We start from the raw sequence: 11,968 nt of genomic DNA, 5'->3' as shown, positions 1-11,968 counted from the left end.
TTTTCCCTTAATATTTATTTGAAAGCATTACGATTATAACATCAATAAACTTATCTAAAATAATATCTACAACTTTATTTTTATATCATACTACACGAAAAGATAGATAAAGAACTTAGTGATTTTTCGGTTTATGTTTCTGTAGGAAGTTATATAACATGGGAAATTACATAATAATGTTACTCATATGATACAATCACATAAATAATTACAGACCTTTTTGGTATATATTATATTATTGTGGCGAATTGCGTAAAAAGGAAGAGATAATATTGTTTAAAATGAAGGTTCATCTATTTATTTAATTGCAGTTCTGTTTTTTTAGAAACCACACAAGAACAATCTAGTGATTTTACTTTCGAGAAAGAAACAACGAATAATTAAAATATTATTCCAATATAACAGTAAAACATCTACACACAATGGTTTGATATTGAATCTGGTTTAAAGAAACTTTCATTTAAGGCAAATATGAGCTATGTGGAGGCTACAAGTGGTGAATACCTCAATTAAGCAATCAAAAAGAAGAATAAAAGACTACAAGAGTGGCATAATCTGCTCAATAATGTATTTTGGAAATGTAATATTGAGATATAAAATGTAATATTACATTAAGAAATATATGAGAGCATATTATGCAGTGTAAACTACTGATTTGGTGAAAAATTTTTAGTGTCAATAAATTCAAGACTAATGCGGGTCACTCTAGTGCCAATGAAGCTCGATCAGGACAGCTTTGTACAATACAAAATATCGATGCCATCACTGAAGTGGTACTCTGAACATCAAACCGTTGTGTATACATTTTTCGGCATCTTTCTCAAAAACGCTTAATACGAATTATAAATTACTGTCCTATTAATCTCTATCTCTATCCCTTTTTTTGTCGCTTGAACTTGAATGGCGTGAGCGGGATCTGCGGCTGCGATCGCGGTCACGGCTTCTAGACCTGCAAAATAAAAAGAGAATGTTAGAAATTGCCTAAATAACGAATATATAGAATGACGTCCATGTCTTTACTGTCAGTTGTCGTTATTAATAAATATGAAGGTATGTTATGGCGAGACCGCCACTGTGTGTGTTTTTATTTCAATATTTAGACTACATCGGAGATGATACAACACCCACGCTTATAATTTCGCGGTGTCAGCGAAATGTTCATGGACTATGAAAGGTTTTAAGAAATAGTTTGTATTCATATTCATTAATCATTAATTTAGTATCGTTTTGTACTCTAAGCTGTTAACATATCAATAAAACTTGTGCATTTCCTTCAGAGTTTCGTTAGTTAATTCACCAACGAACACACATCATTTTATACAGAAATAAAGTGGCATGCATTGTAAATGCAAAAGGGTACCTGTCGTTCAGATTTATCCCGCCATTACCCTCACCCTGCCCCACAAAACGTCATTTTTTCGTATTTTCTTTCGGTGGTTTGCATCATTTTCAAAAAATTCACACTCATAGTTGAAGCTTTTACAAAACTTGTCTATTTTTTATAAACCCTTAGGTTAAGTCTATCTATCCTAAAAATGCATTTTTTCGAAAAAAGCTTATAACTTGTTTTGATGATGGCTGCAGGTCTATTATATCAAAAACTTTATATCTGATTTTTTGAGGACTTTCCCCATTTTATAGACTTAAAAATCAAGTTTTTTTATAGGCTATAACATACAATAAGCATCAAAATTAATGCACCACCTTAAAAATGCTACATTTTTGATGTCTCGTATTTCCTAAACCTGTTGTCCGATTTTAGTGATTTTTTTAATATGTTATAGCTTTATTCTTCAAGAATATCGCTGTAACAATATTGTTACTAAACAGATAAGTATCATTGTATACCGGGTGTATCAATGATAGTGTGTTTTTTCCTCAACGTTTGGAACACCCTGTGGAATATTCTAGCGTATATAAAATATTGAAATTAAAACTTAACTGTAGCCTTAGGCTTTTTTAACATTTTGCTTTTTGATTCATTCGCTTATGTGGGATAATAAAAAACTTAGGTACTTTTAACAACTAGCAACGTTCTTCATCAATACAGGGTGTTTCTACATAAGTGCGACAAACTTTAAGGGGTAATTCTGCATAAAAAAATAATGACTGTTTGCTTTATAAACATATGTCCGCAAATGCTTCGTTTCCGAGATACGGGATGTTGAATTTTTTCTTACATACTGACGATTTATTTATTGCTCTATAACCGGTTGAGATATGCAAATGAAATTTAGTAGGGTTTAAGAGGTAGTTATTGCGCATATTTGACATACAATTAATAATTTTATATTCACGATTGGCGTGCATACAGGTCATATTACCCATATGCACGCCAATGATGAATATAAAATTCTTAATTGTACACCAAAAATGCGCAATAACTACCTCTTAAAACATACCAAATTTCATTTGCATATCTCAACCGGTTATAGAGCAATAAATAAATCGTCAGTTTGTAAGAAAAAATTCAACATCCCGTAAAATTCTATAAAACAGCCATAAAACCTGAATGTACGGAACTGAATGTTGGGCAGTGAAAAAGAAAGAGGAACAACGAATGCATGTGGCGGAAATGAGAAAGCTTAGATGGATGAGTGGAGTGACAAAAAAGGAATTAAAAATGAGTATATTAGATGAAGTCTAGGTGTGGCGCCAATTGATGCCAAAATGAGAGAGCATAGGTTAAGATGGTTTGGTCATGTTCAACGTCGACACGTTAATCACCCAATACAAAGAATAGCTGAAGTGCAGATTCCTGGAAGGAGTAGGAGAGGAAGACCAAAGAAGACCTGGGGGAGACGATAAGGCAGGACATGTTGGTAAAGGGGATTAATATTGATATGACCCAAGATAGAATTGTGTGTGTGGAGAAATGTAATTAGGGGAGCCGACCCCGCATAGGGATAAGGCAAAGAGAATGATGATGATAGAAATAGTTATTGAAGAATATCCAAAATCCAAGAAATGATGTGGGGCTTGATTGACTTGTTAACTATGAGTGAATTTATCAAACCAATTGTTTCATGTTTGGGCACTAATGAAGTAAATAAGTTGCTATACATATAAAAGCATCGTAATGTCGAGATTTATAGTAATGAGTTGAAGTTTATCAACCAATTGCAATTGACATAAGAATTTAATACTGAGAATTCTGGAGTGAAATTTATTAAGGTTTTTAAAGCGTTAAGAATTACAGTGGAACCTCGATTATCCGTTTCTCCATTAACCGTCACCTCTGTTAACCGTCAGGGTACATACAGAAGTTGTATTGACTACATAAGAAACATTTTAATGCAAAAAAAATAAAAAAAAGTTAATAATTTGATTTGTGATGAGGACACAAACAGCTATCCATTGCTGACAGATAAAGAAATCGTTGAAATGGCAACAAAGGGGAACTAAACAGATTCAGATGATGACATAGACTTGGAATTTGACTGTAGCTATGTTGATGATTTGCGTAAATAATCTAGAGAAGCTGAATCGCATATGCAATAATTCATCGAGTGGTATTCTCAACAAGAAGAAGCCAATAAAGTAGATTGCATGATCTTATGCCGTTTAAGAAATTCAGCCGTCGCAAAATGTGAAGCAACAGTAAAACAAACAAAGATTTCAGAATATTTTAAATTGATTCGATTGTACGAACACAATTCCCTCTTATATTGTCAAACAAACCATACAAATGAAATTTGAGAGTTGTACTATGAATTTTTAATTTTTTTTAATGTTCATAGAATAGACACACTAGTATTATTACAACAAACTATAGAAAGAATTTGATACCTCCAAAAATTGCTATTTATTTATTTTTTACTACTTTCAGTTCACTATTCACCAAAAATTCATGAAAAAACTTACCTTGACCTGTATCGACTGCTTCTGCTTTTATCCTTATCTTTGCGCTCTCTGTCTTTGCGATCCTTCGACCTAGACCGATGTCTTTTAGATCTTCTGTCCAATTCTCTACCACCAACGTAATGTTCTCTGTATCGTCGATCGTAGCGGTCGTCTCTCTCTTCGCGATCTCGGTCCCTGCCAGATTTTTTCTTTTCTTCTTTACGTTTTTCTGAATTTTTCTAAACAAAAAACAATACTTTTCTAGAATACTCCGCTACTAGAACAAGTATAGTCGGTTCGTTAAACTCAGACACAACTGGCTGGTGATTTTAGTAGGTATTTTTTTTGTTTTTGGCCAATTTTACAAAATTATTAACTATTTAGTAATTTTTAGCTATTTAGTAATTATTTTTTGCCAATTTTACCAAATTGGCAAAATCACTAGCCAGTTTTGTCAGAGTTTAGCGAACGGACTATAGTAATATTCTTTTGAATGTAAAGCTTGTCACGCACGGGGAGCTAAACTATAATATACAGGGTGCGCCAAACCTCTGGTTTTCTTTGATTACGGCTAAACTGTGAGATATACAAACTAATGTGTATCAAAGATGCCTATAATTTAAAATTATTTTCGATTATACAGGGTAAGGGACCGTTTAAGTATTACGTAACGACGGTATGAACCAAAGTTGTATTTTTAAATGGAACACCTTATATATTAAATCATTTTTGACTATATTATTTAAAAATACGAAAAAATTGTATAACATCTTATAGGCATAAAGTTAATAATTTTCGAAATATTTACATTTTTATTGAGAAAAATGGTAATATTATAGGGTTGTGGATTATGTTTTCAAGATAATAAAAATTTAAGTGATAGGTTAAAGTTTTTATAATATAGTGTTATTTTTAAATAATTTAATATCTTTTACTTTTAGCCATAAAATATACAGTGTGATCACTATTTGCAAATACAAAATTTTCTCATTTTTTTGTAAATGGTACACCCTGTATATTAGTTTTGCATTTTGTAGTAAATATGAGTACTCTTTCTTTTGGTATAAGGTTGTATGTACCTAGCATGTTTCGTTTTGTAGATATTTAAAAAAACTATAGATTTTACGTTTTTGAGGATTTTTTTTTTAAAATTTTTTGCAAAAAAATATAATTATAATCTGGTTTTAGAAACATACATTAAAATATCAAATATGAAAAAATAGGGCCGGCGTAGCGCAGGTGGTAGTGTGCTTGCCTCGCATGCCGGTGGTCCGGAGTTCAAATCCTACCGCCGCCCGGCAAGAACAACTAGACATTTTTAAATGTCTATAGGCCCCAGGTCGACTCAGCCTGAATAAAATGAGTACCTTGGGTAAAACCAGGGGTAATAATAGGCGGTTGAAGCGTAGCACTGGCCCTGTTACCTTCCTTGTATACCGTAGGCCCTAGATATAGCAGACTACCCTGCTATACTCCCAAAGCCGCGTGCGGTATAAAACGGGAGACTATTATTATTATTATAAATCGTATGCTTGCACAATTCAATTGAATTTAATGACTTTAAATTATTTTACAAAAAATATTTTACCATACTAATGAATGCATAAATTAGTTACTAAATTAAATAAACTACCAAATTTTAAATCTACCTTAGTAAATTTTCTACCACAGCAACTTTCCTGTACCAAATTATTTGTTAGTTATATTGTATTTACGAGTAAGATTAGTTAAACTTTTAATTTACCTTTTAAATTTACTTACATCTTGAGAACATCATAATTATAAAGTATGCTTTAAAAAAAATGAATGTTAAATGTATCAGCCAAATTATTTATTAATATAAATAGTATTTACTGGTGTCACACAAGCTGGTAATACTTTTGTAGTTGAAATTTTTGTAACAATTTTTTATATTTTAAATTTTAATTTTTCAACCGAACAATAGGTGGATATGACATTTGTGTTGGGCGAAACCATTAGAAATTATTAACAGCTTTTGTGACACGAGTAGGTACATAGATACTACTTACTTTTTAATATACTTCTATGACGTTCGTTTGTTTCTAAGCATACTTTATACGTTCACAAGATGTAGGTAAATTAAAAAGTTATTAACTGATCTTACTCGTAAATACAATATAACTAACAATTAATTTGGTACAGGAAATTTGCTGTGATAGAAAAAATACTAGGGTAGATTTAAAATTTGGTTGATTATTTAATTTAGTAACTAATTTATGCATTCATTAGTATGGTAAAATATTTTTTGTAAAATAATTTAAAGTTATTAAATTTAATTGAATTGTACTACCATACGATTGATTTTAATCTTTAATTACGTTTTTATTTTCATATTTGATATTTTACTGTATGTTTCTAAAACCAAATTATAATTATTTTTTTGCAAAAACATTTATAATAAAAAATCCGCAAAAACGTAAACTCTATAGTTTATTTTAAATATCTACAAAACGAAACATGCTAGGTACATACAACCTTATACCAAAAGAAAGGTTGTAATATTTACTACAAAATGCAAAATTAATATACAGGGTGTCCCATTAAAAAAAAATGAGAAAATTTTGTATTTGCAAATAGTGATCACACTGTATATTTTATGGCTAAAAGTAAAAGATATTAAATTATTTAAAAATAACACTATATTATAAAAACTTTGACCTATCACTTAAATTTTTATTACCTTGAAACCATAATCCACAACCCAATAAATATTACCATTTTTCTCAATAAAAATGTAAATATTTCGAAAATTATTAACTTTAGGCCTATAAGACCATATATAAATTTTTCATATTTTTAAATAGTATATTCAAAAATGATTTAATATATAGGGTGTTCATTAAAAAAAGACAACTTTGGTTCATACCGTCGTTCTGACTCACCCTGTATAATAGAAAATAATTTTAAATTATAGACGTCTTTGATACACATTAGCTTTGTTATAAACATTTTTGAAGTTATACTTCTTTACCGGCGATAGAGGGTGATTTTTTTATATGTTAAAACCTATCAGCCCGGCGCATGCGCATTATAACTTTGTTCTGATTGGATGTTCAAATGACATGTCAAAAATTATCCGATATGGCAGCTGTGGTTTGGAGGTAAAGGTAAAGGTAAACAAATGTATAATATATTAGTTTTATTGTTGTGAGGACAGAAACAAAAAAGTTTATAATATTGTAGTGACTTTTAAATAGTTTTTAAAAGCAACAGGTACGTAATAATTGTTAATGTATCATGGGTATAAACCTACCTATTTGATCTGCCAAAATACATAGTATGTAATACTTTTATTTATATAATTTGATTACCATCAAAATTTCTATCAATATTCACCTAATACATTGTTTTTTTACTCTATGTTTTGTTGTATTTTTTCAATTCTAAATCATTTCAATTCAAAATTAAAATAATTTGATCAATTTTCAAAATATCACAAGTTTAATCCGTTTAGTTAGTCGATCTTCGTAAATAATGACACATAGTGTCCGTGGCTAAGCGGAGAAGGCGAATGAATTCCAATACCAACCGCTCTTATCAGCGCTGGTTCGAGTCCCAATAGAAACTTTCTTTTTTGTTTTTTTTAAATACATTTTATGATTGTAAGTATATTTATTATATAATTGAATTTTCAGAAAATACGTATTTAGTTAAAAAATTTTTCGACAATTAATGTTCAGACATCATTTGTGGCTTGTTTAATGTGTTTGTGTGTGTTTTATTCTTTTATTATTTTAATTTTTGGCACTGTTCTAATAAAAATGTTTGAGAAGTAGTAAGTATAAATTAATTTAATATTTAAACAAAATATAAATAAAAAGTATATTAATTTCGTTTAAATCATATAATAGAAGTATAACTTCTTACGTGCGTACAAAGTACACACACATTCTTTTTTTTGTATATCTCATAGTTTAGCCGTAATCAAAGAAAACCAGAGGTTTGACGCACCTTGTATACAGGGTGTTTCAAAAAAAGGTAACCCCGTCTCTAGGGTAGGTAAAAAATTGAAAAATAATTGGGGTTTGCTTAGTAAAAAATTTTTGTAACGCCATCGGTTTTCAAGATACAGGGCGTTGAAGAAAAAAATTTTTACGCATTTTTGAAAATTGAAAAATTGAAACAAGGTTTAAAAACTCTATTTATTGTTGATTTATCGTCATAACAATCAATAAATGTCAGATTTCCATGGCACACTTGGAGAAAATAGAGGTATACCTATTAGAACTTTATCATTACTACCAGCATCAATTATTACTTCATAATTTTCAAATCAAAATATTCCGAAAACGGTACACAGTATCGAGTTTTACCAAGAGTACCTTTTTCGTGTAAAATTGAATGATGTTTAAGTTTACTTGAAATTTTGATTAATAATTATACTCTTAAAAAAGTTATATTGACTAATACTTAGTACGATCCGTGTAACTAGCGCCCTCTATGAGAATCAGATATAAAAACAAATTCATGGAATGTATCAGCTACCAAAACATATTCGTATAAAATTTCATTACAATGTTGGCAGTAGTTTCGGCAAAATCGTAAAAAATGCGTAAATTTTTTTTTCTTTAACGCCCTGTATCTTGAAAACGGATGGCGTTACAAACATTTTTTACTAAGCAAACCCCAATTATTTTTCAGTTTTTTACCTACCCTAGAGACGGGGTTACCTTTTTTTGAAACACCCTGTATTATACATTTATTCGCGCAGCATGCCCCGAAAGTATCCTGAACTTACCCAGGATACCCAGCATATTTTCATTCTGAAAGTACCCTTAAAAATAGGCGATTCTGAACGGCGTGTAACATATTTATAATAACTGTTTTTAAATAACTTACCTCTAAATCTGCCAGTTTTTCTCTGATTTTGATGAACCCTAGATGAAGTTTACCTCCGAAATGATCCGCTAACCGTCGGTCATTATCGTGAATACCGAGGTAGGCTGAACACACTTCACATACTCGCAATTTTTGTTGTTGGTAGCTGCTGGCCGGCATCGAGTTGCGGTACTCCTGTTCGGCGTCTAGCTTCTTTTTCCTTAGTTCTTCCACCTTAACAAAAACAAAATAAGATAACAATTATACATTTAAAGAAGTATACGTTGTAATAATGATATGATGCCTGCAGCCAGCGTTTGGCAGGTCAACCGCAGAGGATCGAACGAGTTTTCATATTGGCGCAGCCCCTCTACGTACCACCACTCCACCGGAGTGTATTTAAGACGAGCTAGGAGAATCATGAAGCAGTTCCTCTTTGCGTACTGAACCAAGAAGAACTCAAATGGCAGATATGCAATGGATTGAATTGGAACCTGCCGAGGTGGGCGCGCTTTGTAGCGAGGAGATGTTCCACCGGAACCGAAACCGCAGTGAGCGGCAGCCACCACCTCCGTCTGGACTTAGCTGACGGAGAACCGTGTCATGGGTCGATGTTTGATTGAGGGCTATAGGGCTTTTCATCGATTGTCATTTGTTTCGAGCTTCTGTCAGATATTGTATAATCTGTGTATAATATTTCTATACACGGATTATACGACATATGACAGAAGCTCGAAACAAATGACTGTGAATGAAAAGCCCTATTATAAGTCTGAGTGTGTAGATATATTGATTTTGTGTAGCGTGATTGCTATTGTATACAGGGTGAGGCAAATAAAGGGCCTATTAGAAATATCTCGAGAACTAAATGCAACAGAATCATGAAAATTGGAATAAAGGGGTTTTGAAGGATGATCTATTAAATGAAAATATTTTCATCTCTTTGCAACTTCCGGTTACTTCCGGTTATACCGGAAGTTGCTTATAACTTCGTTTTTTTAATGGGACACCCTGTATATTTTTACATTTTTGGATTCTCTTCGATGTCTTCTTTCTTAAAATATGAGGTTTTGTAATATTATACAGGGTGTTTTAAAAGATAATTACGTTTTTTTTATTAATTTCGTAGCAAAATTAACACCCTGTAGAATTGTAGTAGTTTGGCATCTAAAACTCTACTTACGTTCAAATGATTTTTAATATACTCTACTATTGTTAATAATCATTAGTATAGCTAAATTTTTAATTTTAGTATACAGGGTTGGTCGAAACTCGGAATGAGTATTTTCTGAGTTTTCTTAAATGGAACACCCTGTATTTTAGTATTGTAATGAAATGATATTTTATGGTACTCTTTTATTTCTTAAGCATTCCCTATACCTAACTGCTTTAATTTGTGCTTAATTGTTAATCGCACCAACAATCTTAACTACGTAGGTATTTTGATAGCTAAACCATTATTGGTAATTTTAAGGACCAGTCTGGATTAATATGTATTTATTTCTGAAAAATTATTTGGGATTGAGTATTTTCACGGCCAACCTAATAAAATTTTACGTATTTTTTGTTGCAATTAATGTTTAGCTTGAATCACCAATAACTCACAAATTAAAGCAGTTAGGTATAGGGAATGCTTAAGAAATAAAAAAGTACTATAAAATATCATTTCACTAATACAAAAATACAGGGTGTTCCATTTAAGAAAACTCAGAAAATACTCATTCCGAGTTTCGACCAACCCTGTATACTAAAATTAAAAATTTAGCTATACTAATGATTCTTAACAATAGTAGAGTATATTAAAAATCATTTGAACGTAAGTAGAGTTTTAGATGTCAAACTACTATAATTCTACAGGGTGTGAATATTGCTACGAAATTAATAAAAAAACGTAATTATCTTTTAAAATACCCTGTATAATATTACAAAACCTCATATTTTAAGAAGGAAGACATCGAAGAGAATCCAAAAATGTAAAAATATACAGGGTGTCCCATTTAAAAAAACGAAGTTATAAGCAACTTCCGGTATAACCGGAAGTTGCAAAGAGATGAAAATATTTTCATTTAATAGATCATCCTTCAAAACCCCTTTATTCCAATTTTCATGATTCTGTTGCCTTTAGTTCTTGAGATATTGCTAATAGGCCAGTTATCTGCCTCACCCTATATACTGTGTTGTGTATTGCTGTGTGATTGATACAAATGGAACGTATGTGGAGATCTCAAACTAATAGCTATATAGCTTGGTTTGCAGGCTGAGTATACAAAGTTTTGCTGCTTTTTTTGTGAATGGCATAGCCGAGATCATAAAAACCATTATTAAAAAAACATGCCCTGAGGGAAAATGCCTTGAACCTGAAAAAAAAATGTTCAAAACACCCCCTAAGTTGATCCTAGAAAAATATACCTGCCACCACTTCATATTAAGTTAGGCATGACGGAAAACTTTGTAAAAGCTATGAACAGCTTTGACTGCTGACTAAGTGATGCTAAAATTAAAGAAGGCATCTTTGTAGGTCCACAAATAAGAGACTTAATGAGAGATAATGATTTTAAAACCAGTCTGGATGACTTAGAAAAAAAGATCATGGACCTGTTTCAAGAATTGTGGTTACAAACTTTTTAGGAAACCATAAAGCTGACAACTACAAGGATTACATTAAAAATTTACTCAAAGCCTATTGTAACTTAGGCTGCAATATGTCTCTTAAAATCCATTTTCTTGAAACATCGGTGTGCAAACCGAATGTCTTTTCCGAAGAGTATTCAATAAAGTAATAATTGCACAGAAGAAGACATGAAAATAGTACTCACCTCTCCCATAAGCTTCATGCTCTCATCGACAAATCCTTCTTCTCCCAACTGTTCGGCTTTAGCTAATTTTTGACCAATTTGCTCTGCTAGTTCGTGAACGCTGTTAGCCTTGACGGCCACCTCGGCTGACAGTTCTTCTTGGGTTTCCGCCAAACGTTGCTTAGCTGACTCGGTACGTCTGTCGCAATCGCCTATGAACGCTTGCAAATGTTCCATTGCCTATAATATAAAGTATTGTAACAATTGAATTTGTATCAACCCGAGTGTATGACGAATCAGGGATGCTGAAATGACGCCCTAACACTCTATTGATAGATATTAAAACACGGGAGGTTTTACGAATTAGGCTCCTACGCCATATTGACAACTGACAATTAATAGAGCTAGTCTATGGTGTACGAGCACAATGTGTCAATCTTTCGTATTTGAATTGGTAATCAACACAGCGTTATGACATTTCGGGCTCCCAT

At 31.8% G+C, this 11,968-nt stretch overlaps 1 protein-coding gene across 2 annotated transcripts in view; it reads right to left on the bottom strand.

Moving 5' to 3' along the window:
• The window catches only part of LOC114341895 (putative RNA-binding protein Luc7-like 2), a 111,813-nt gene continuing 99,845 nt past the window's right edge, over positions 1 to 11,968 (bottom strand). For both annotated transcript variants that reach the window (XM_050657446.1, XM_050657447.1), the window contains exons 4-7: positions 11,499 to 11,717; positions 8,704 to 8,916; positions 3,865 to 4,082; positions 1 to 949 (exon numbers count right to left, since the gene is read on the bottom strand). In XM_050657446.1, coding sequence (XP_050513403.1) covers positions 859 to 949; positions 3,865 to 4,082; positions 8,704 to 8,916; positions 11,499 to 11,717 — 741 coding nt within the window. In that variant the 3' untranslated portion in view covers positions 1 to 858. The remainder of the gene's footprint in view (positions 950 to 3,864; positions 4,083 to 8,703; positions 8,917 to 11,498; positions 11,718 to 11,968) is intronic.

Source organism: Diabrotica virgifera, chromosome 8, assembly GCF_917563875.1.
Source record: "Diabrotica virgifera virgifera chromosome 8, PGI_DIABVI_V3a".
Lineage (NCBI taxonomy): Eukaryota > Metazoa > Arthropoda > Insecta > Coleoptera > Chrysomelidae > Diabrotica > Diabrotica virgifera.
This window is presented reverse-complemented; position numbering and strand designations above follow the sequence as displayed.